General features: G+C 35.8%; 1 protein-coding gene and 2 long non-coding RNA genes across 8 annotated transcripts in view; 2 read left to right on the plus strand and 1 right to left on the minus strand.

Annotated features, from left to right (window-relative positions):
- The window catches only part of LOC114323252 (uncharacterized), a 56,903-nt gene extending 38,081 nt beyond the window's left edge, over window positions 1–18,822 (plus strand). For 4 of the 6 annotated variants that reach the window (XR_014340065.1, XR_014340066.1, XM_028270797.2 and 1 more), the window contains 5 exons: window positions 3,418–3,488; window positions 3,613–3,732; window positions 12,238–12,362; window positions 14,781–14,826; window positions 18,212–18,822. Coding sequence is in view for 2 of the 6 variants with exons in the window: in XM_028270797.2 (XP_028126598.1) it covers window positions 3,418–3,488; window positions 3,613–3,732; window positions 12,238–12,362; window positions 14,781–14,826; window positions 18,212–18,259 (410 nt within the window). In the remaining 4 variants the exon portion in view is untranslated. Of the gene's footprint in view, window positions 1–3,417; window positions 3,489–3,612; window positions 3,733–12,237; window positions 12,363–13,510; window positions 13,594–14,780; window positions 14,885–18,211 lie in introns of all 6 variants that reach the window. The other 2 variants (XR_014340064.1, XR_014340063.1) reach the window with 2 other exon arrangements.
- On the minus strand, window positions 9,773–11,234 carry LOC145798663 (uncharacterized). The gene is made up of 2 exons (XR_014339981.1): window positions 10,851–11,234; window positions 9,773–10,803 (listed from the first exon to the last, which is right to left on the minus strand). It is a non-coding gene; the product is annotated as an uncharacterized LOC145798663 (long non-coding RNA).
- Window positions 16,211–17,469, plus strand: LOC145798678 (uncharacterized). Its single transcript, XR_014340070.1, has 2 exons — window positions 16,211–16,343; window positions 17,259–17,469. It is a non-coding gene; the product is annotated as an uncharacterized LOC145798678 (long non-coding RNA).
- Window positions 18,823–26,707: the final 7,885 nt, after the last annotated feature.

Raw genomic sequence — 26,707 nt, forward strand, 5'->3', positions numbered from 1 at the left:
TATTTTGTGAATAATTAATTATTTGTAAATTTTTTTGTGAATATTTGTGAATAATTAATTATTTGTAAATTAATTATTTGTGAATAATTAATTATTTGTAAAAAAAAATTTAGTGTATTTTTTTTAGTTAATTAATCAGAATCAGAATCTTTTTTTTTCTCCTAACAGATAAAGGAAAAAAAAAGACTAGTAGTACATTGTATTAATTAATTATTTGTGAATAATTATTTATTTGTAATTTTTTTTTAAGTGTATTTTTTTTAGTTAATTAATCAGAATCAGAATCAAAACCTATTTTTTTTAGTCTATTTTTTTTTTTAGTTCATTATTTTGTATTTGTATTTTTTATTTTTTGTTTCTAACGGACTCAAAGGCATAATTGAAAAAAAAGGGGGGGGGGGGGGGGCGCGGCAAAACAGAGCAGTCAAACAGCCAAAAGAAGAAGAATAAGGAGAGAGAGAGAGAGAGAGAGTCAGTCGAAGTTGAAGCCAAAAAAAAAAAAAAAAAACAGAACCGAAGAAGTCGAAGTCGAAGTAGAAGAAGAAGACCAGAAGAAGAAGATGGCGAAGAAGAAGAAGATGACGACGAAGCATACCTGCGAAGTCGAAGAAGAAGTCGGGCAGCCTAGTCGAAGTCCAAGGCGAGGCGAGAGAGGAAGAGACGACATAGATTAGGGTTCAAGTGTAGCCGTTAGATCAGATCTAGCTGTTAGAAAATCAAGCGCGCCTAGTTGTGCGCCTTGCGCCTCTGCGGCCTGGTTCAAGTCGCGTCTAAGTTGCGTGCCTAACTCAAGTCGGCTCGCCTGGGACCTGTCCAGGCGCAAACAGTGCGCTTCGCTTCGCCTCGCACCTAGGCGCGCTTTTCACAACACTGTTTCTACTGTTCAGATGTCTATTCTGGTTAATGGGACACTAGCGGGGTTCTTCCCTACTCGGAGAGGATTACAGCAGGGAGACCCTTTGTCCCCTTTATTGTTTATTCTGGTTATGGAGGCGTTAAGTCGGTTGATTTCTAAGGCGATCCAGGGGTTTTTTTATCGGGCTTTGAGGTGGGGGTTGGGTCTGCCTCCCTGGTGGTTTCTCACCTTTTCTACGCTGATGATGCATTGATTTTTTGTGATGCTACTCAGGTTGGCAATTTGAGATGTGTTTTGTTATGTTTTGAGGCGGTGTCGGCTTTGCAGGTTAATTTGGCAAAATTAGAATTGATCCCAGTAGGCGAGATGATTCGATTGCCCGTGTTGGCAGCCGTGTTAGGCTGTAAAGTGGCAAGGTTGCCAGTTTCTTATTTGGGACTTCCTTTAAGGAGACGAGTGTGGGATGGGGTGGTGGCCAGAGTTCAGCGGAGGTTGGTAGGATGGAAGCGACAATATTTGTCGAAAGGGGGGCGGATTACTTTGATCAAGAGTGTTCTCTCAAGTATTCCGACGTACTTTATGTCTGTACATGTGATGCCTATGGGGGTGGCGAAGAGGTTGGAGAGGTTGCAACGGGATTTTTTGTGGAGTAGGGGTGGGAAGGGTTTTCATTACCATTTGGTGGCTTGGTAGAGGGTATGTACTTTGAATGAGAGGAGGGGTTTGGTTGTGCGGAAATTGGTGGTGTTTAATCAGGCTCTATTGGGACAGTGGTTGTGGCATTTCGTGGGGGAATGAGAGCGACTATGGAGAAGGGTTGTGGTGGCGAAGTATGTGGAGGAGAGGGGGTGGTGCTCAAAGCCGGTGGCTCAACCTCATGGTCGTGGGTTGTGGAAGGGGATTTGGTTGGGAAGGGAGGTTTTTGGGGAGAGGGTTCGGTTTAAAGTGAGGGTAGGCGATAGGGTTCGTTTTTTGCAGGATTGGTGGTGTGGTGGGTTGTCTTTGGCAGCCATGTTCCCTTTGATTCATGCTATTGCCACTGATGGTGAGGAGTTGGTTGCTTCGGTTAGGGTGAAGCAAGGGCAATTAGTTGTTTGGAACGTTTGTCTTCGACGTGATGTACAGGATTGGGAGAAAGACCAATTGGTGGATCTTCTGGGCTTTTTGTATAGGTTGTAGAATGTGGGGGTTGGGGTGGATTCTTTGGTATGGGATGTTTGGAGTTCTAAAGGAGTTTTCTCCGTGTCTTCATTTTATGGGGTGCTTGTAGGGGTGCTGGTGGCGTGTTTCCTTGGAAGTGTATTTGGGCGATGGGATCTCCTTCCAAGGTAGCTTTTTTCGTCTGGGCTGCTGCTTTGGGTCACGTTCTTACTATTGATTACTTGATTCGGCAGCGGCATGTGTTGGTCAATTGGTGTTGTTTGTGTTGTGGAGATGCAAAAATGGTGGATCATTTACTTGTGCAGTGTCTTGTGGTGTCTCGGCTTTGGTGTATGGTTGTTGCTCTTTTTGGTTTGGTTTGGGTGCAGCCGAGTTCAGTGTTGGATGTGTTGCTTAGTTGGGGCGGGGCAAGGGTGGGTAAGAGGTGGCGGAAGGCTTGGTTACTTGCTTCCCATTGCTTGTTGTAGTTGGTTTGGTTGGAGCTCAACCGACGTGTTTTTTGGAACACATCTCATTTGTATCTTTGGTTAGAAAGTAGGCTTCTTATGTTGTTGCATAGTTGGATGACGGGTTCGGTTGATCCCGATGTGTTGACTTTTGTACATTTTGTGGAGGATTTGCTTAGATAGTGAGCTTTGCGGCCGTTATGGATTGCTATTTTCCTTGTATTCTTTGCACCCCCCCCCCCCCAAAAAAAAAAAAATGTGGGATATATATGGTTGTAGTGCCTGCTTCCTCTGGGCTGGCATGTGTGATGCCTTTTGATAGGAACTTCTATTTTAAATTCCAGCTTTGTATTTCGTATTGTCTAAGATTGTTGTTCCTGCTTCCTTTTACATTTCCTGATTCCAACCCATTTTTCTTAAATCTATAGACTATACAATGAAGATAATAAGTGGAGATGATTCCAAACCTTAAACTTGTATATGGAGTAGATGTCAGAATTACAGAGCTCCATGACATTGTTTCTGTATGTAAGCTATATTGCTTGATAAGTTGAGCCTATATTGGACTTATAGTTACCAGTGCAACATTGATTCGGGGATTGGATGAATTTGGTTGTTGGACGTAGCGTACAAATAGTAAGCAGAATAATTAGAAGTTCCATTTCATTCCTAATTTGATGATTTTTATCCCTGTTGGGTACAGTCAATCAAACAATCATATATGCTTCTTTTCTCCATTTTTTTTTTCTAGGAGGAAAGGGGTTGCCCTGTGCTTGGGTTGTTATATTTTGATGGGGCCATCCCATTGAGTATCACCCTTTGACATCAAAATATAACGAAGAACTCCTTGCTATTCTTTTTGTACTTGATCATTTTCTTTGTACGTGGACAACCCCACATATCCCAAGTACTTTACTATTAAAATATGTTTCTCATTTTCCCTTGTTGCCACAGATCCTGACATGCTTAGCTGCATAGAGAAGACACTTTATAATGGGCATGCTTCCTACAGGGTATCCTTGTCGGTATGACTAATTCCATAATCAGTTTTGTGTCCTTCCTATTTATTTGTTAATTTCCTACCATAATCCACGTTTTCCAACTTCACTTGCTTGATATAATGATTTAGTTTTTATGTTAATTGTGCAGACTGGATATCTTGATATATGGGAACCAGCTACCCTGGCAATCAAGAGGGAAGGTTACAGTATCAAAGGTAGTGGACCTAGTGGTGTTGTAGTCACCGAGAAGTTTTCGCCAACCACAAGTGTATGATTCCTTCTTTGCTTTATCTTTTATTTGTTTAATGCTTTTTTATTAAGTCCAGCATGTCTTTAGTGGTTACGGTATTGATATTTTCTAATAATTTTATGTTGTAGTAGTAGGAAAAATCTATTAGCATCTTCCAATTGATATATCTTCCAATTGATGAGTCATTTTTTCAGAACTTGTGAGAAACTTTTTAAGCTTAGTTGATGCATGACATAACATAACTGAAATTGATGAATTATTCCTGTAGAATTCTAGGTGAGATTCCTGGTTTGATTATTCTCCTTATGCTCTCTTGCACCATGAACAAGGAAAAAAAAATTGAAATCGATTCACTTGTTCTTGTTCACCACCCCTATTCTGTTAATAGAACTCTAGCTTATCAAGCCGTAATAAACCTGCTCTTTTCCCTTACCTCAGAAGCCTCGCTCCAAGTCTTCAACTTGGAAACGTTCATGCAATCAGTTTGGGGTTGTATCAGAACACATTAGGGAGAACAGTGGCTGAACAAAAGTACTGCGCTGGACCTTTTTTTCTTTCTCTCTTTGGTCTAAAAGAGGGAAGCCCTGAAACTATTATCTGACAGTCCGAGAGAGTGCAAACCCTCTCAAAGTTGTCCCCAGAAGCAGTTTGACAAAATCTAATATGAAGGATATGGAAGCCAAGAGGGAGGCTGAAACTTTCTTTATATTGTTGGTCTGTGCATGAGTTGCCCTCTCTCCTTTGTTGGCTCACTCTACAATCCCATTTTCATGGGAGGACTTAATTTGGAGAAGCAGATTGAACTGCGGGTTCATTTGATAAGCACGGTTGATCAGGCTTTATGCAACCTGTTAATCTATTTCCAATAGTGCACATACGTGGCTGCCCTCCCAAGTAAGGTGTAGGCCTATATGGCCCAAAATTCAGCTTTTATGTTTATCAATGTTAGCAGTGAAGTCTATGAGCCATTCACCTGTATAATCCTAAGAAGAATGAACATAGACACGTGACATGACACATCAATTTTTTAACATATGCAAGATCCACCTTCATGCATGTTAGACGTCCTTAATATAGAGATTTTGGTTCTCCTTCTCCACCTTCATAGGGCCTAGCGCCATCTTAGCAATTGCCATTCGTTCTAGAATGCTCCCTCTACTAGCCTAATCAGCCTCCATCGCCCACTCATTTTTTTCTTCTATTCAAGTGACGACAATCATTTAGACTTTGATGTTGTTAGTTTGTAATGCATTTGATATTGAATGAATGAAATTAGGAAATGCATGGATTATAATAAAGTAGAGCCACGTTGAGATTCCCTATGAAATAAGGCATGGAGGGGTGTACCCTGAAGAATAAATAATTGTTTCAATGGAACCTATGCTATGTACACATTTACATTTATAGGTTACATGTATATAACTCAATATGTTCTATTGCTCTTCTACCTTTCATTGGCCCCGTTTGGTAGAGCTGTGGAAAAGTGATTATAGATTATAGCTTAACATATTATAGCTTATAACTGTGAACATAAGTTGTTAATGTATTTGGTACAACTGTGAGATTATGAATTTAAGCAGCAAAGTAGTGTTTGGTTGATATACTGTAAAATAGCTTTTTCTGTATAATTGACCTTTTTGCCCTTATATGATATAAAAATGATAATTGTCATTTTTTTCAATTTTAATTTAAAAAAATTATTTCATTAATAAAAGTTAATATAATTAGTATTGATACTAAAAATGTAATGGAAGTATTATTGTAACAATTTTTTTCCATTATAAATTAATTAGTATCAATTAATTGCTTAATCAGTATCAATTAATACTAAAATTACTAATTAGTATCAATTAATGGCTTAATTAGTCTAAATTGATAGTAAAATTATTAATTAGTATCAATTAATATTAATAATTAATTTTTATTAGTATGAAATAATATTAATAATCAACAATTGCTATTAACTAGTATCAATTAATAATTAATTCATTACAAAAATATACAATATTAAATTTTTTTAGTTGTGATTTTGTTTTTATTAAATTTTTTTCATTACAATTAGTAATATAACAATTGTTATTTTTTTTAATTTATTATTCTTTTTCATTACAATTAAATTGTAAAATAAATTGTGTAATTTATTTAATGGATATAAATTACACAATTTATTTCAATATTAATTGAAATATTTTTTTATTGATATTTTATTTTTTCATTTTTAGTAATTCATTTTTTCATTTGACAAATCCTTTTATTTTTTTTTCAATTTATATCATTTTTTTTAGTGATATTTCATTTTTTCAAAAAAAAATTCATTACAAAACCCTAGCTGTATGTTGCTGGCCCCCCGTCGTCTCCTCCATCCGTACGCCGCTGGCCCCCCTTCTTCTCCGTTTCAAATCGGCGACCAGTTGGTGCTGTAAAACCCTAGCTGGCGATTTGCAAAACCATTATATCCTTCTCCTCTTCATCCCGATCGCGAAGCTCTCGTTTGCGAAACCCTAGCCGCCGGTCTGAAGCAGCATTCATGTGACGGTGTTGATGCGCGAGCCATCGATGCAGGTGCGGGAGGCGGCGGAGAGAGAGTGAACAGTGTTGATTTCTAGTTTCAGATCACGATGGAAAGAGAGAGGGAGAGGGGAGAGAGAGAGGAGAGCTCTTGTCGGAAATCGTGTGTGTGTGTGTGTGTGTGTGTGCGTGTGAGAGAGAGAGAGAGAGAGCTCTCGCCGGGAATCGCCCTCGCCGAAAATCGCCTCTGTCTTTCTCTCACAAGTGAACAGTGCTTAGACAAAGGCTTATATAGTGGGTTTTTTTGGTAATAGTTGAAATATCTGAGCGGCATTTAAGTCATTACACGCCTCAAGGATTGGCTGTGCACATAATCAGGTTGGAAAATACCTCCCAGGCAACTTATCAGATTGTGGGTGAAATGGCTTAAGTTAAACTATAATCCATCTCTCATAATTTTTACCAAACACTCCAATATGACTTATTTTAAGCTATAAGTTGATTTAAGTTGCAAATAAGTTTTACCAAACACCCACATTAACCTTCACCAAATAAAATGGAGGAATATCATATTCACAATGATTGGCTGCTTGGATTTTCTATTAATTGGTAAATTATAACGATTGCAAATACTGAATTTTGGGTGAGAGAACTGTGAGGTTCATGAGGTAACCTAATATAATGAGTACTAACAAGTTTCTTTTATTCAAATGATGCCAATCATCTAGACTTTAATGGTGCTCTAAGAAGCAAGAACACAGACACTAGTATGGACAACGGGCATGACAATTTTCAAAAGAATTTAGATATGGACATAAAGGGATACGACAAAAAAATAAAAATAAAATTATATATATATATTTATGAATTTTTATCCACAAACATCCTAATGTAATAAAAAATCGAAATCAAATCCAACATGAAAAAGCAATTCAATCTATCATTTGAACAACTTTAACATCTAAAATATTTTTTCATCAATCATACATCATGACATCACAAATCTCAAAATTTAAGTTCAATTATGAATAGATCATCCATAAAAAATACATATATCCTGAATATTTTTTTTAAAGAATTAATAATATGGTGTTAAATTTACCAAAACTTTTCATAAAAAAATCCACAAAACCAACGCAAGTGAAACAGAACAGATAGTAGAACACTAGAAAGATGAGAGGAATAAATGATTTTTTCAGGGTTATATGATCTCTGCTTGTGTCAAATGAATTCAAGTGCACAAATTTGAGACATTGAAGATCAAACATATTAGGTATTTTGTGTGTGTTTTCTTTTTAATTTTTCCCTGTTTGTTTCCAAAAGTTATACTTTGACCATCAAATCTTTCAAAAATGATAATAAAACCCCAAATGTATTCTATTCCATATTGGACACGATACATGTGTTTCCTTGATGTGTAACCCAAATTGTTTAGGTAGTCATTCAAAAATTTGATTAAAATTTATGCAAAAAGTATCATACTTGTCAATATGTATCATCTACTTTTAATAAATATCTTAATTTAAACTTATTTAAATTACAAGCAAAGAAGAATTTTAATATTTTGATACTATCATTTCAGCAGGAAAAGAGAAGAAGAAAGACAGTTCTACAATTGCTCTTGACAAGTCATACAACTCATACCTAATTGTTAGAATTTACCATTCACACTCACCTACTACACTCCACTACTCACACTCACCTACTACACACTCACCTACTACACTCCACTACTCCTCACCTACTACCCAAACCCTCTCCTATATAATGCCACTCTGATTTGTAATACAAAAGATCAATGTACATCAATCAATAATAAGATCATCAGATACATTTATTCTCTCTGTATTTTTTCTCTTTATACATTGTTTTTCTACATGGTATCAGAGCTAGGTTAACAACCTAGTCATTCTGTTTTACCGGCGGGCGGCAGCCTCGCCTTGACCGCCCGCCGGACCTCTACACATACCTTCCCTCCGTCTGCCCACACGACAGCCACCGACGCCGTGTTCTGGCCAACGTCAACCCACGCCATCTTTTCTGCTCAGCATTTCTTTACCTGGTCCTTGAGCTCCCAAGAGTAAGCTCAAGATCATCACCACAATCCTCTCTACTGTGTGGCTTCCAAAAGCAAACTCATCTGAAATCACTTCAGACATAGGGACATCAGCAGTATGGTCAGAGCCTGCTGCAATGGCGGGAGAGCAAGTTCCACTTTGCCCAGGTGTCCCCATCCGACGGAGGCAGCTCGGTCGTACACCGTGGCGGCTTCCTCAGGCGTATCAAAAGTCCCAAGCCAGACCCGCTTTCTCCGGGTCGGGTCTCGGATCTCCGCCGCCCAACGCCCCCACGGCCTCTGGCGGACGCCGCGGAACTTTTTTCTGGCGAGTGACGTCAGATTCCGGCGACCGTATAGTCCTGTGGCTTCGCTTCTTACTGCTTGGATTGGCTACTGATTTAGGCGATTGCTTGAAATTGATCTCTCTGATGTGTCTCTTCACTCTCACAACCTGTGGTTCGTCGTCACTAGAAGAGTCAGTGGCGTCGGCATCGGCCAGTATGATTCTCACGACTTTTGGCCGAAAAACTGGAGATCGGAAGGCATCTGACCGAGACGACGTCGTCTTCTTCAAAATCTTGGGGTTTGAATGATCCAGAGTTTATGAGGAAGAAGAGGGTTGCTAGCTATAAGGTTTATTCTGTTGAAGGGAAGGTCAAAGGGTCTCTGAGGAAGAGCTTCAAGTGGCTCAAGGATAGGTACACCCACGTGGTTTATGGGTGGTCTTGATTTTTTATTTATCTCTATTGCTTAACTTTCATGTTTTGTGCTTGGAAAACTCTTTATTTTATTTTATTTCATTTCCCACACTTTATTTTTTTATTATAAACCACACTTTTTGCAAACCACACGACACAGACCTTGCTTTGCACATGCCCTTTCTAATAACATTCTTTTTCCTTATTTTTTTATGTTTTACTTCCATCCACTCCCTCTCTCTCTCATCCCTTTTTCTATCCACTCACCCCACTTTCATCATTTCTCTGATTCCATTACAAGCCACCCACGTGATTCTCTTCTTCTAATTTCTTTCTTTTTTATTTTTCTTTCACTTTATTTTTCATCTTTTTTTTTTTCATTATTATTTCTTTGCAAAAAAAAAAAAAAAAAAAAAAAAAAAAAAAAAAAAAAAAAACACACACACACACACAACAAACAAAAAGGCAGAAGACGGACTACACACCACACTCATTTTATTCATGTTGGGGCTCACCCCGATCACCATTTTACACGACAAAAAAAAAAAAAAAAAAAAAAAAAAAAAAAACACAAACAAAACCCAAACAACCCCATCCACAGGCGGGATTTTTCTTCGCCTATTCCGCCGGTCTTTTCTTCTTGCCTCCGTCCTGGGCGGTCCTTGACGGTGCTGCCTCCGTGCTTCCTAGGCCACCCAGCAAGTTGCCTACTCCCTGTTCCTCCACTGCCGCATATGGCGGCCCTCCAAATCGGAACATCACGGTGGCCTTCCGCTTCAGGTCCTTGTTTTCTGCCCTTAGCACGCTTATCTCTGCTCGCGCATCCTTATACATGCGTTGGAGCAGAGCCAGTTGGGCGTTTAAATGCTGCACCTCATTTGTCCTACTCTGCAGCCGGTTCGACAAATTTGTGACCGCCGTCATGCTTTCCACACATGCCTTCAAAGTATACTGATTGGCCTCCACATCCGACAGCACTGCCATTCTTTGCTCCACAGACCGCATCGGAAAGTTCAACGGAGTATACTCCGGGGCGCTTGGTTGAGTTTCCAGTGCCACCGCACCAGTTCTCTCTCTCGTTGACTCATTGAGGTCGGGAAAGAGAGTGAGTAGACCTCGGGATGAGGATGCCGTATTCTGGGTAGCTGAACGGGAAGAAGAGGCCATTGTTCAGATGTTTCAGAGAAGGTTTGGATACAACGTCTTTACAGAGTGTTATACAGAATCTCTCTCAGAAATCTCTCTCAGCACAAGGAACTCTCTTTCTCAGCAACACGAAGGATTTTTCAGAGGTTTCTCTCAGTTTTTCTCTGCCTCAGCCTCTGCCTTCGTCTTGGTTATATAGCCAAGGCAGCCACGCGCATCGCGCGCCTCTTGACGCCCGACAAACTGGCACGCCTTTTCATGGCACATCTTTTGATAAAGTGGGCACGCCTTTTGATGGCACGCCTTTTGATAAAGTGGGCACGCCTTTTGATGGCACGCCTTTTGATGAATTGGGCACGCCTTTTGATGGCACGCCTTTTGACAAAATTGGGCACATCTTTTGAGGGTGCGACTCTTCAAGGGTCCGACAAGACTCAGTAAACTGTCCCGACATTGATTCCGGTTAGTTTCTACAAGGGTCCGACAAGACTCTGTAAACTGTCCCGACATTGATTCCGGTTAGCTCCTTTATGGGTCCGACAAGACTCTGTAAACTGTCCCGACATAGATTCCGGTTAGTTTCTACCAGGGTCCGACAAGACTCTGTAAACTGTCCCGACATTGATTCCGGTTAGTTTCTACAAGGGTCCAGCAAGACTCCGTAAACTGTCACAACAACTGTCACAACATTGTCTGCTACAACGGTCCGACATGACCCCATAAACTGTCTTCTACAACGGTCCGACATGACCCCATAAACTGTCTTCTACATCGGTTTGACACCCCCATACAGTGTCCTCTACAACGTTATGACACCACCATCCAGTGTCTTCACCAACGGTCTGACACGACCATACAGTGTCTCCTATCCTTTTTTATTTTTATGTATTTTATTATTTTGTTCCTCTCTTCAAACTCAAGTTGGTTAGTTTCTATCCTCCTTGAGTTTGCGGGGGGCTGTTAGAATTTACCATTCACACTCACCTACTACACTCCACTACTCACACTCACCTACTACACACTCACCTACTACACTCCACTACTCCTCACCTACTACCCAAACCCTCTCCTATATAATGCCACTCTGATTTGTAATACAAAAGATCAATGTACATCAATCAATAATAAGATCATCAGATACATTTATTCTCTCTGTATTTTTTCTCTTTATACATTGTTTTTCTACACTAATCATGATGGAGATTGAAATATATATAAATGTACATTTTAATTGTGTCTTAATTTTTTTTGGATTGGCACCGGGTGTCCGGATCAAAGTCCGACTAATCCCCAATGGTGCACATGCCCTCGGCAATGAGTTCCCGCAAGTGCATTGTGGTTAATTCAAGAGTTTTCCCTCAGTCCGATGGCCCAAGGAATTGTTAGCACCTAAGAGGTTTCGATCCCTGAACCTTGTAGGAAGCACACGCCTAAGACCCAAGGCCTTGCCACTAGGCCAACCCCTTGGGGTTTTAACTATGTCTTAATTCAACATAACTTACATTTACTGAGAGATTTGGAATATTTTTTTTTTAAATTTAAAAATAGTTTTTTTAGTACTCAAAAAATAAATTGTATGGACTACATGCATTTTAGTATGGCTTACACCACATCAACTTTAGATATATACCGTATACTTCATTTTATCGATGCTTTTTTTTGGGGTACGTAGAGGTTCTCAAGTGGGTGTTACATTTAGAATTAAAGATTTTGTGAATGGATTATAGGATGAGCGTGCCAAATTTGAAGTTGATGAGTTGGGTGTTTAAGTTTTGTGAGATGAGTATTCAAAAACTATAAATTTGGGTATTCAAATTATTAGGAGGGGATTAATTAACATGTGTATATATATATATTACTTATATATATGGGCAAATTTCACTTTAATTCCTTGTGGTTTGACCCATGTGCAAATTTCACCACAACCTGAAGTGGCAAATTTCACTTCACTTCTTTGTGGTTTGGATTATAATGTGTTCACATTTTTTTTGTGCACAAGATCATGGTTTTATCAAATTTATACTCACAATATAGTGCCTTAAAAAAGTGTTTTAAGTTTTTTATTTTATTTTTTGATTTATTTCTCATTTATTTTTTATTTTGTTTTTGTAGGTCACTATTCCTTTTGCACATCCTACAGAATTTTGTATTATTAGTTCTGGGGTTGAGCATATTTTACGGGCAGAAAACAGCTCAACAATGACGCATTCAGTTCAACAGAATTCTCTACAAAGCTGGTAAGTTTCCTAATGCTTAAAACATGATGCATTCAGCGAAGACTCCCATACCGTACTTGTGAAGAAAAAAAAAAAAAATTAGGGAAGACTCCCAATTAAATTATTGCATAAAAGGATACTGATGTGTGAGAGTTCCTTTTATCATACTTGTGAAATGGGAAGTGAGTCACCTACTTCTTGTAGTTTTAGATAATTACTTAGTTCTTACTTCATCCTTAAAAGATGTTCCGATTTTTTTTTTTTTTTTTTTTGCCACTGCCAACATTTTTACCTTATAGCTTAGTTTGAATTGTGTAGACTTCTTGAGGAACAAAACCCCATTGAGTGTGCAGAAAATCAAAACTTTAAAGGGGAAACAAAGAAAAATGGAAAAATGTAAAGAAAATGAAAGGAGTTGATGTTGTTAGAATTAGTGGTGTAGTTATGATTTTAGCCTCATAAAAGTTAGTTGGGTCTCTTGGCCTATAAACGGTTAGTTAGTATCTTGGAAATGGAGTTTTATCATATTTTGCCATTGTATGGTTGAGCTTAGAGCTCTTGTATCTCAGTTTAGAGATTTTCTCTCTCTAAGAAATTTCATTCCTAAATGGTTGCATCAGGAATGTTATCTCTACTTAATGTTGCTATATTGGGCAATGATTTTGGGGTTGAGTGCATTTTTTAAGAACCTTGTTAATGATAAACGTGCTTACTTGACGAATGCAGCAGAAATTATAAGAAATTTGGGAAGTTGGCCAAACAAAAATGTGTAATGTGAGAGAGAGATTTGCTGCACCTATTCATGCAAAAAATTGGTTTAATATCAATTGTGTTATAAGTGTGAGGACAAGCATCCATATTAATACTGCTACTGCAGCTTTGAAAACTTGCAAATCTCATAAACATAATTACAAAACGTACTTCTGGACCTTTGTGAATGCCTTGTGTTCCTGAAGTTGGGTGATCATAGTAGGAAAGTTTTTGGTTGAGTTATCGGTTAAAACTAGGGGCTATTGTTGGTTTTATGGTCAAAGTTTGACTGCCAGTTTAATAAATTTACTTATCAAAAGAAAAAAAAAATTGGACCACTAAGTTCAAATCTTAGGTGGCCACTTTGCACTATTCATGCGAAAGGGTAAAAGTTTGTACCTATGTTACCTGGAATGCAGATCATTCTAGTATGTTGAACGGGAACGGGAACGGGAACGGGAACGGGAACGGGAATGTGGTACAGCACATGCTCTAAAATGTGGTATGATAGGGGTATTCGAGAATAATTTTCTTTTAACAAATAGGCATCCAATAAAATATAGTTGTATTTTTACTGTTTTTTCAAATTAATCATGTAGAAACCTATGAAGCACAGATATTTCGAAAATGTTGCCATACTTGTATCGGGTACTGGTACCAATAGGGTTGCATGCGTACTGGGTACTCAAAATACGTATCGGGTACTTTTTATTCATTCTTTGACAGTTGGGTACTCCATGAGTACTTCATGGGTATGAGATTGGTACATTGAGAGTACACCAAGTTCATAAGTGGAAATATGTTTAATTTATTAGAGACTTGATTTACTTGAAATTGCAAATCTTTTATTTGATGTGCTAGAGATGAAAGATGTGTTATTCAATTATGAAGTTGATGGAAGTGAAAACTGAAGTTTTAAGTTTTCAAATTTCTCTTAGTTTGCTTTTGGAATGAAACTTTATTTTGTAATTTCTCCTATTTAATGGCATTAAAATAGCTTATAGACTTTGCTTTGGTATTGGTATTGTTGAATTATGATTTCTCTTTTGGTTTTGTAATTTCGCCTTTTACTTTTGATATTGAACTTTGATTTGTAGATTGAATCTCAAACTATAAATTACGAAAAATAAAAATTAAAAAATTTATTGATGTACCCCAGCCGTACCTGTAACTTATATTTTTTAGGTCTTGCCGTATCGGCGTATCCGTATCCGTATCCGTATCGTACCCATACCAATATCCGTACCCACACCCGTGCTTCATAGGTAGAAACGCATTTCCATATGAGCATTATGATCTATTTTTTACATTTGATTATGTCAAAACTTTTACTCATCTTAGATTTTAGTTCACTATAATTGAATTTTTTTCTTTTTCTTTTTCTTTTTCTTTTTGTGGAAATATCTAGGAATTTTTTTTTTGGAATCGCTTCAAATCACCAAATTTACCATTTTGGAACGAAAGAGTACAATACCCTGCTAGCATCCTCAGTTATTGGGAGCCAGTTAGGGGAAATAGCCTTTTCTAGGGAAAGTCAAAACTGATTAAAATTGCACAAGTATCTTCTATATTATTTTTGATGGCTTTGTAATGATTTTATCCAATGAATTCCTTGAAGCCATCCTGTGTTTTATTTGATTTTGGTTGTGCATAATTGTGTAATATTTGAGCTTTTCCTCCATTTTGCAGTTCAAGAGATACAATTGTTCTCACCTTGAGATTTTTCATCAAAAGGGTATGACCTTTTACTCTCAAGTCATAATTTTCTCAATATGAATGATGTGAAACACTCTGTAAGTTCTTTTTTGAAAAAAAATTATTTCATTAAATCCTCATACAAATAATATGTTATCTTTTAAATTGCCTTTTGTCCACATGATCAAACATGGAAAACTTGAAACTTCTATTTAAATATTTTGATATGTAATGCTGATTTTTTGTGCGTGCATTAAACGTGTTCTATTATTGTTTCGACTCTAGAACAAGCAAATTTGTTCTATGATTTATTTAAATGTGTTGTATTAGAAACGTTCTGGAGTATTATCTGGCCACTGTCAAGATAAATATCTTGCTACAAATTCTCTCCTCCACCCTGTAAACTACCCTCTCACACCACCTAGTAAGTGTTGACATATGAATGCTTTAGAAAATTTATAATTTATTAAGGCCCCTTGTGGTTGATTTCATGTAGGTTTAGGTTTATGAAAGCTTCTAGTTTAGGGTCCCAAAAGTTAAGAAGAAACAATCTAAGGCTTGTAAAAAAAAAAGAAAGGTGGGAGATTTGGCTTTATTTACGAAAAGGTGGTCGTGGCTAATTTACAAAGAGCTAGCTATAGCTAGAAAGCTTGTAAATAAAGCCAAATCTCCTACCTTTTTTAATTTATAATTTATATTAAGGCCCCTTGCGGTTGATTTCATGTAGATTTAGGTTTACGAAAGCTTCTAGTTTAGGGTTCCAAAAGTTAAGATGAAAGATTCGAAGGCTTGTTAAAAAAAAAAAAGTTGAGAAATTTGACTTTTACGAAAAAGTGGACATGGCTAATTTACAAACAATGGTGGCTAGCTATAGCTAGAAATCTTGGGACAATATATCCTTTTTCAGATATTTTAGTGCTAATTCAAATGTCAATAGATATATGAGGATGCATTATTTAGGAATCAATATACTAAGGTTTTGGGGCTGAAAGGACTGTCAAACAAAGCTTCAAAAAGTGTCACTAATTCTTGAGATCCAGCTCTTTTAATTGAATTTGTACCATTACATATATTTTTATAGGCTTTTACTTCTGTCTGTACAAGGGCTAAGACTCCAAAGTAGGGAACTAGGAAACTTTGACCAACTATAATATTCGGGACCTAATAAATACTATAAAAATACAGAAATATAAGTTAACTCGTGTTTCAATCCATGGATAGAAACAAGGAATCCTTTATGAGTGGGGTGGTCATGCCTTTTGGCTTGTCTAGTGTGCAGAATACCTTCATGTGACTGATGAACCAAGGTCTGACTCCATTTTTCAATAAGTTTGTGGCTGATGTACTTCAATGATATTCTAATCTATAGTCACTGTAGAATTGCATGTGCAACATTGTTAGGAGGTTCTTACATTTTTACAGAAAGAGAAGCTATTTGGGGCGGTCAAAAAGTGTGCATGACAAATAGGGTGATTTCCTTGGATATGTACTTTCCAAGGATCAGATTTCTATGTCAAGGCAATCAAACAGTGGCCTCAACCGAGGAACTTGTTTGAGGTGCACCATGGTTATCAGAATCCCGATCTGGATCTTACGATCCTACGATCTTACGATCCATTTGAGTACAATCGATCCGGATCGTACAAAAAACTCCTTATAGGTAGGATCTTTCGATCCTAGTAGTGAGATCTTATAGGATCGTGGAATCCCGATCCGAATCCGATCCTATCCGATTCAATTTACAAGCTTTGTTTTGTATTGCATGACATATTTTGTTGTAAATTTTATGTTTGTTGTCTAAATACTAATTTATGCTGTCAAAATAAATAATAAAAATTAAGTAGTATTGAATCAAATAGACTAAGAAAAACAAACTAAGAAACAAACATTCAAATATTGCGGTAATTTAAGAAAATTAAATAGTCGGAAAAACAAACTTAGCTTTAGCGGAGTCTAAGAAGGGTAAGATGATTGCAACTTTATCCCAATTTCTGGAGAAATTATTTTTGTGACTCGAATCCGCTCCACCAGGGGTGCAAACGACAATCTTATCATTCGACTAAGTTACTCTTTTGAGTTCTTAATCTATTTTCATATCCAATTTTGTTAAATATTTTTTCTTCACTTTTTATGCATTATTGTACATTGTAAAGTATTTTGTTATAGAATTCTTCTTCTTCTTTACCTTCTTTTTTGCTAAAATACAGAACTTTTACCATCGAGTTTTCTATTGCATAATATTATATGTACATTTTACATGGAATATTATATTTTTCACAATATGTTTACTTCTTTTTAATATAATATAGGTTCATTTTGTGTATACTTTATAAGAAATATTTATTTAAATTAAATTATTATGTAATTTGTCTTTTTCGGTAGGATCTTACGATCCTCGATCCGATTCTACGATCCGATCCTATAAATACCTCCAACGATCCAACGTAGGATCCCGATTTTAACAACCTTGAGGTGCACATCTTCCATAAGTTAGCAACTTTCTGTTAGTGGTTTTTATGTTGAAATATATATTTTTCATTGTTTATCTCTGTGTTTTCACACTGTCTACATTAGTTCTGATCCCTTCAACCTTACTACAAGGGAGGTTGGTGTAATTATGCCAAAACCATGAGGCTTCTTGTGTTTTCTCCAAACCTCAGTAGTGTAATTTACCCTTTATTTATTCAGTGTTTTGTAGGGAAACAACTATGTTTTCTTATTCCTGGTTGCTTTAGGAGTTCTATTGATAAATAAGTTAAAACTTGGGGCTATTTGTTTTTGTGTTATTAAGAAAATTTATGAGATAGAGTTTACTTAATTTGTTCATAATATTCTAGTAATATTAGGATTCAAGAGAATTGTAGAAGAGTTGGGTGATCTTGTTGTGCGGATTATGCTTCCTACACACTTCCTTTGCATCAATGTGATTCTTCGGATGTTTTCTGCAGTTTTGTATATGCTCATTTCCACTTCACTTAACGTAGCTTACTGTGCATTATCATTGCATGCTCTTGACTTACCATTTGTGGATGAAATAATTTGTTATTCCTCATCATACTTGGAAGATTTTTTTTTCCCTCAATCGTGTCACAATGCATAATTGGCTTTCATTTTTCAGTATTTATGCAGAATGCGGAATATTAAAATTACTCACTGTACCATTTTCTAACAGCCAGTTCACCTGTTGTATTGGTTGAATTCATTTGTTTAGAATAGTGTTCCATTAGATTAACACTGGCCATCTTGTTGCATTGAATTAAGCAATGTGGTGTTGCATTTTGGCAACAAATTCGCATGTTGTGTTGTGGTTGAATTCATGTCTTTCATTGGATTGGCATTCACATCTTGTAACATAGAATTAACCAATGTGGGATTGCCAATTTGAAAGTTTTTTTTACAAAGGTGTCCCTTCACTCATCTTGCAGGCTGGTGAGAAAAGGAAAGGAAAGAAAAGGGGTTTGTTCTTTAAATAGCGACGGCTTGGCAATATAGGTATTTGTTGTAAAGGGTGGTGTAATTATTGATCAAGCCGTCACCTGCGTTGTTGGAGATTTCTCTTGTATCTTGTGTATGATGTTTACACCTTACTACCGGCTCAAATCAGCCCGAGTTTGATCATGCTCCCAATGCTCCCCCTCTCTTTCTCTCTCATGCCTGTGCACGTCTTGCAATGTTTCCATTCAGAAATGTGTATAACTGAGAAAACCAGAGATTTATATAGCAGCACCGTAACAAACTGTATTTTGTGTTCTTTGGTTGAAAAGAAGGATTAGATTGGAGATGATGAGTGAGGGAGGACACCGGACCAGAATACTAGAGAAGTTGGGCGAGGCTTCGATTTTTTTTTGCCTTTTTGTTTCGATTTTTGTTCTTATATATATATATATAGATAGATTTGTTTTCCCTTCTTAGTGCATTTTGATGTTCCACTTTATAAGGCTATAAAGCATGATGGCATTGGTGTGCGACTCTCATCTGTCAACTGATGCATTTCTAAAGTTAGTAATGTTACAATAATTAAATTTGAGTACCAAAATTTTGAATACTAGTTGATGTGTCTCAAGTACATTGATATGAGACATGAAAATTGCATGAGATCTGAAATGTTGAGCCTACTAAACCAATGCGCTGGTTAAGCATTAATTGATTCTCAAAATCAAATTTTAGTACTCAAATTCTGTCATAGCATTATTTGAAATATGATTGAATTGCATTTAATTCATATTACTTCAGAACTTAAACACTTGTGGAGCTCCTTTTTATTGGAAATGACTTAAAATTGCATTTCAGGTGACTTTGGTGGTCTTGTATTTTAATTTTTCCAAATTCATCTCTAAAATATTCAATTAGGGTTTGGATAATCTAATTTTTAATGGCTTGTTTAGATCATTAATTGAATGATAATAAAATATGATTTGTTTTGGTGATAATTATCTTATAATATAATTTTCATGCAAAAAAGGACTTCTCCGTAAGTATTGTTACAAATAAGTCTGTTGTGCTTCCATTTATTCTTTTCAGAAAGCAAGTACTTAATGAAAATGGATTTAGAGCATATCTAATGACAAATGTTATAATAGTATAGTCATTGTTATCATTTGGTAATGAATAGTAATAAATTGTAAAATTATAGCAATGGTGCTCTAATGGTCATGTATTATTTTGGTAAATTTTAACCAATTTTCTCTATAATTATGTAGGTGTTATTTGGATGTAGGTTTTTTAGTGAATTTTTTTTTTATTGTTTATTCTCTGTCTTTTGTGACTTTTTTTTGACTTTTTTTATAAAAAAAATTAAAATATTTACATTGTACCCTACTAGAAAAATATAAAAAAAAAATTAAAAAATTGAATTTTTTTTTGTTATATATAATTTACCTCACCAAAAAAACATGCTACTGCAAAAAAAAATTAAAAAATTTTAACTACATTAAAATTACATGGACTACTATATTACATTGCAAAATAAAAATTATATTTAAAAAGAAATAATAAAAATTACATTGACAAATAAATGACATTGTAAAATTAAAAAATATATTCTCTTGTAATTATTCATCAAGAGGTAGGGAAAAATAGTAATTTGGGTTGTTGACATGTGCGGCACATGGCGAAATTCTCATTTTTGCGCATTATGTAATACTTTTTCGTCTAAGGGTTCAAATGAGAAATGTCCGTAGTCATTATCAAATGTTCTTCATTTTTTATCTCAAGTTCTTTCATTTTCTGCAATGTTTTAGCCATTTTTTCTTCTATTTCAGTTTTTTTCATTTCCTTCTCAGCAAGGTGTTGGTTAAATGTCTCTGATAAATTGTTAAATTTGTGGACTTCAATTTCAATCGCTTGACTTTTTTGAAGTAATTCTTTTACAAATTTCCTACCCGTAAGCCTTTTACCCTTTGTAGAGACACTACTCTCACAAATTGGATTATTACCAATAGTTGGATTGTTACCAATACTTGGACTGTTATTGTCTTCAAGAAAAATGTAGTTATCCATAGGGGAATCAGGGATTGAATTGGTAAATGGTGTATGTATCCTTGATTTGACTGTGTTTGTAGGAGCTGTATCTTTCCACTTGATATTGTTTTGCAATACTTGCTAACCATGTTCAAAAGCAAAATGTTTGTTTTGTTTTGTTTTGTTCTGTTTTTTTTTTTTTTTTTCATCTTGATGGTATAAAAGTTTTGCCTGTAACATCTATATAGATATTAATTAATTAGTTAATTTTTATACGATACAAAATGAAAAACTAACATAAAAAATTAATATGAAATTTTACTATATTAACTTGAGATATCCCACTTAGGTGAAAATTTTTGACTTGCGTAAATAGGCACGAAATTCGTTGGAATATTTCATGATTATATTCCATCGAGATTGGATAGATACTTGTGTTCTTGACTGATCATTCTAAAACAATCAATAATTTTCGTAAATTCTCCCCTAAAAGTGAGCATATGATTACGAATTGCCAATAATTAGGTCTTCAAAAATGTAACACCAAGATTTACAAATTGCCACGTCTTCATCAATGGTGAATGATTTTTCTCTCTTTATTTTTTATGAACCTTCCATAGTGATTGTACAAAAATACTAAAAAGAAAATTGCAATTTCAGAGGTTTGCTGTGAAATGAAATGAAGATAAAGATAAGAGAAAAGAAAATTTAATTTGAAATGTTTGATGTGAAATGAAATTGAGATTGAGGGTTTTTATTTATAGAAATACAAAATATGACTGTTGACAAATAATAGCCGTTGAGACCCAAAAAAAAAATACGACTGTTAATTTATAGCTGTTGTTTTGTACTTTTTTTTTAAAAAAAAATTATAGGAAAAAAGAGCACGACGACTCTTTTGCATTTCCAAGATACCAGCGTCGTCGTCCACCTACCCACAATCCAACGGTTGAGATCAAACATCTAAAAGCATCCCCTTTATGCATTCCAAGACAACATCTTTCTCTCTTGCATCCAAACCAGTCAGAAGTGAGCTTTTCTTCCCCCCCTCTCTCTCTCTCTCTCTCTAGTGTTCCATCTTCATCCACAGCAGAGGCAACTCACAGCCCCCTTTCTCTTCAGGGGCTAAGACTAGATCACTTCCTAGGGTTCTTCAAGATCGACAAGCCGTGCTTCAAGACCTTGTTGGAGTGTCGAAACTTAAGCTTTCGAACGATGCAAAGGTACTCCCCAGCCCCTCCTCCTCTATTGTCCACCTGATTTTCCAACCTGTTCAATTGTGCTTCCTCTGTTTTGCTCACTATCTTCACCAATCCCTTCAAAGATATATCATTTCTCTCTCTCTCTCTCTCTCTCTCTCTCTCTCTCTCTCTCACACACACACACACACAGATTTCCATTACCACCATTAGCGCTGATCACCCATCACCAATCGTGAAGTTCGATGGAACACTAGTGTTTGGAACATCACTATTTGGGTTTGATGGAACACCACCGATTGCGAAATTCGATGGAACAAGCCCTAGAGGTCAATGGAGATTGAGATGAAGAATAAGTCCATCAATCATGCTGGAATCTAGGTATTTATTTTCTAAATTCGTTTAAAAAATTTATATGAATTTGTGAAATTTGGGTTGATTTGTTCTTGACTGAAATTTGGGTTTGACTTGTTCTAAATTGATTCTGAAATTTGGAAATTTTGTGATTTGTTCTTGATTGAAATTTGTAAAATTTGTGAAACTAGTTTTTGAATGATAATTCTGAAATTGCAGTTAGATTTTGTTTTTTGAAATTCTGTTTTTTTCTCAATTCTGGTGAACTATGCAAAAATAAACGAATGGTGAACATTCTGTGATAAAGGAATTCTGTTTTTTTTTTTTACAAAAATGTTGAAAAAATTAAAAACATTTTTTTAAAGATTTTTGGAGGTTTTCCTCGTGAATTCATTTTGTTTTTTCAACTGATTTGGAGCCAAAATTTGTTGATCTTTGATGAGGTGGCCTATTTGGCACCTGCTATTCTTTTTGCCAAATTTGACAACAGAAATGACATCTGCTAGATTTGGCAAGAAGAATAGCAGACCATTGGAGACCCCTTTTGGGTCACTCTTGCTAAATTATAATTTCGGCGGCTCCTTTGGCAGCTCCATTGGAGATGCTCTTAACCGTTGTTCGACGTAGTAATAGTTTGAGACGCCCCAAATTTAAGGACATCATAATAAGATTTAGTAACTTAAAAATCAATATTGCCACCAAGATTACTAGCATCCATTAACTAACAACCCAGAATTTAAAGTTCTTACATCACAACTTAGTCTTAGTACATAACCGAAATGACACAAATATAAAAAGAAAACTAGAGAAAAACTAGAATTTTTAGGAAATGGTTCATGAAACTTTGGCACTCTTCAAGCTAACCAAGGCTGAGTGTCGCCTTGAAAGGCCTCGGTGTCTCCTTCGATTTCTTCGGTACCTGGCATAAAACGCCAGGGCAACGGGAATGTCAGTGAGCGACGAGCTCAATAAGATACTACAACCCGAAAGTGCCCACCCCGATAATAATACTCAATTCATGAATAATGTGTAGTAACAGAATAACCAGTAATATTTAGTAAGCATAAAATAAATGTTATCAATTGAAATAATAACAATAAATAATAATAAATCAAATAAAAATATAACAAACGGAAACAGTATTTCATCATAAGGAATATGTCCACATTTTTTTAAAAAAAAATTTTTTCATAGATTTAGTTTATCAGATAAATTTAGTAACTCCCCGCGGAGCACTATTTCCATTCAACTGCTAAGCAATGGCCACGGGCAATTCTGACTCTCCCTTGGTCAAATATTTAAATATTATTTACGGTAACTACCAATGATGCCCACGTACTAGAGTTACGTACCCGAGTCGTGACATCATGGTCTGCCCCAAAGGAATGGTCTATGCTGTGACACCCGTACCACCAACCTTATATCGCCTACATCGATAAGAGCCGAAATACTTTCCCATGCCATGTTAGGGTTCGCAACTCACTTACGCAAGATTCTAAACCGGGCTCACCCCATCACTTTTACATTTTAATGTATCATTGGTTAAATTTCGTATTTCTTTACTTGTTGAGATATTCACAAAAATTCAAAATTTAATTACCAATAATGTTATACCAACTCATTAGAATCCCTACATAAAATACTACATATGTCACACAATAATAAACAATTGTACAAAATTTAAATAAACAATTTATTTAAACTATGGTATGAAATAATAATGTAGATACCAAAAAAAAAAAAGAAAATAAATCATAATTACACACATGCATGGACTTTTAATCTATAAGATTAAACTAACACAATATTAAATAAACCACAATACACCCATACATGGATTACTAATTTACAATATTTGATGAATTAGACCAACACAATAACTGATTTTTATGCAAATAAATAATTGAAGTGATGATCTTAAATCTGTCTAGAAATTTTCAGGTTATACCTTAGGTAATAAAAATTATAAATAAATTATTTATACAATTCTAAAATTCGTGAAAATGTACAAAATATTCAATAAATATGTTTAGGCCATTTTTCAGAAAGAATTTCCGAAAAATAAGTTATAAATAAACAATTGAAGAGATAATTTTTGATTCCTCCTTAATCTGTCAAAATTTTCAGAATGTATATCTTGCAAATACAATTATAAAAAAATTACTTATACAACTCTAAAATTCATATAAAGCTACATAATACTCAATAAATATGTTATTGTCATTTTTCAGAAAGCATTTTCCAAAAATAAATTATAAATAATTCTTAAAAATTCCAAGAGTATTTATGACACATTTTTATCACATTTTCTTAAATTAATTTCATACTTAAATTTATAAATCAATTCCATGATATAAAAATTTATTATGAAACTAGACTTCTCAAATTTCATTTTTTGCTTAGAAATTATTAGATTTGGTTTAATATAAAATTTTTAATGATTTTTCAAACGCATAATAAAATCTGCCTAATGCTCCAGATTTGGTTAAAAATTTGTATAAATTCCTACAAAACTCAATAATTGTTGAACAATTTTGTGGACGAACTAGACATCATTATCAACAACTTTGTAGAAGAAATCATCTTCAAATTTTGAGTATAAAATTGTCTAAAAATTTGTACAACTTTCTGGCAGATTTAAAGGGCCAAATAACATCTTCAATAATCCTTTTAATGGCATAAACTACACATGCAAGTCCAAATTCCATAACATTATCATGATTTTCAGACTACCAATGACTGATATACCATCATGAATTTTCATACAATCATAAATAAAATTCTACCTACATGTTTAGTTGGACATTTTATCATATGTATATAATCTGAAAATTTCAGATAAAAAAAATAAGAGGGTTGAGAGGGTTTTCTTACTTAGTTGTAGGATTGAAATGGAATAATGAAATGATAGGAAAATATGCAACATCAACCTCTTCCTCTTCTTCCACAAGAATTTCCTCTATTTTTTTTTTTTATATTAGCCTTTGAAAGCACGAACACAGTGTGTATAAACATTGTGTGTGATATGAATATATAGAGCCACTTATCTGAGGCTCTCTCTCTCTCACGCATTCTTTCCATTATTATATCTTATTCACTTTCTCCAAGTTCTAAGAAGGATGATGGGTTATGGTTCCTATACCACCATGCAAACAAGCAAGTGGCATAGCCACGAAAATTTCTTCTTTTTGTGTGTGTGTGTGTGTGTATTTGTATGGGTTTCTTAAAACTAAGGGTTTTAACTAAGATATTTATCAAAGATAATTATTATGTTGAATCCTTATTAAAACAATTTATAAACAACAAATATTGAACACCCACAAAATTATTATTATTATTATTATTATTATTTTGAATAATTAAATGCGGGTTTTCACAATCTACCCTCCTAAAAAAAAAATTTGTCCTCGAAATTAATTCGTACCTTTAGACTCAAAAAGCTGAGAGTAATTGGCACGTATCATATCTTCTCGTTCCCACGTTGACTCTTCCGTCCTACGATGTCTCCAAATAACTCGAACCAATGGTATGGTTTTACCTCGTAATTTCTTCTCGCGACGATCTAAAACTTTGACAGGCTTCTCTTCAAATGTCACATCTTCTTCAAGACTAATTTCTTACCAATTGATGATGTGAGAAGGGTGTGGCTTGTATTTCCGTAGCATAGAGATGTGGAAAACATTATGTACTTCAGCCAGTTGAGGTGGTAGAGCCAAACGGTACGCTACTTTTCCTACTTTGCTCAGAATTTCGAAGGGTCCCATATATCGAGGTGCAAGTTTTCCTTTTTTCCCAAATCGTGGAGCACCTCGACGAGGTCGAACTTTGAGAAAAACATGATCCCCTACTTCAAATGTTAAGGGTTGTCTCCTTTGATCCACATAGCTCTTTTGTCGACTTTGGGCTGTGGTTAGCCATTTTTTGATCAGTTTTATCTTCTCAGTGGTCTCCTGAACCAAGTCTAGTCCTAACAAGGTTACTTCCCCTACTTTAGTCCAACAGACTGGTGACCGACAAGGTCGCCTATAAAGTGCTTCATACGGTGCCATTTCAATGCTGGCCTAGAAACTATTGTTGTAAGCGAACTCAACGAGAGGTAGGTGTTTCTCCCAACTTCCTTTAAAATCTATAACGCAAGCTCGAAGCATATCCTCCAAGGTTTGTATCGTTCTTTCAGACTGCCCATCGGTTTGTGGATGAAATGTCGTGCTAAAGCATAGGTTCGTTCCCATTGCCTTCTGCAAGCTCTGCCAAAATTGAGAAGTGAATCGAGGATCACGGTCAGACACGATGCTAACTGGTACTTCATGTAATCTGATCACTTCTTTGATGAACAATCTACTGAGTGAATCCAACGTATCTGATGACCCGATAGGTAAGAATCGGGTTGTCTAAGTTAATCGGTCTACCACCACCCACACGCCGTCATGTCCTTGTGGTGACCGAGGCAAACCCATCACGAAATCCATGGTTATGTGTTCCCATTTCCACTCCGGAATTGGTAAGGGTTGAAGTGTTCCTGCCGGTCTTTGATGTTCAGCCTTTACTTGTTGACAGGTCAGGCACTGAGACACAAACTTTGCTACATCCCTTTTCATTCCGCCCTACCAATATTGGCGTTTTAAGTCTTGGTACATCTTAGTACCTCCTGGATGTACTGCGAATACTGAATGGTGGAATTCCTTGAGTACATTTTCCTTTAATGAGCTATCGCTTGGCACTAACATTCGACCTTGATATTTCAAACTCCCATCAGTGTGAATTTTCCAACCAGGCATAGCTTCACTAGATTCCATTTGTGCCTTGATAAATGCTACCTTCTGATCGTACTTTTGTGATTCCAATATCTCACTCAAAATTTTAGGCGTACCAATCTGAACACCAAGGTAAGTCTTTTCATCTCGAACC

The sequence above is a fragment of the Camellia sinensis genome, chromosome 1 (assembly GCF_055761805.1).
Source record: "Camellia sinensis isolate YWXY chromosome 1, ASM5576180v1, whole genome shotgun sequence".
Taxonomy (NCBI): Eukaryota; Viridiplantae; Streptophyta; class Magnoliopsida; order Ericales; family Theaceae; genus Camellia; species Camellia sinensis.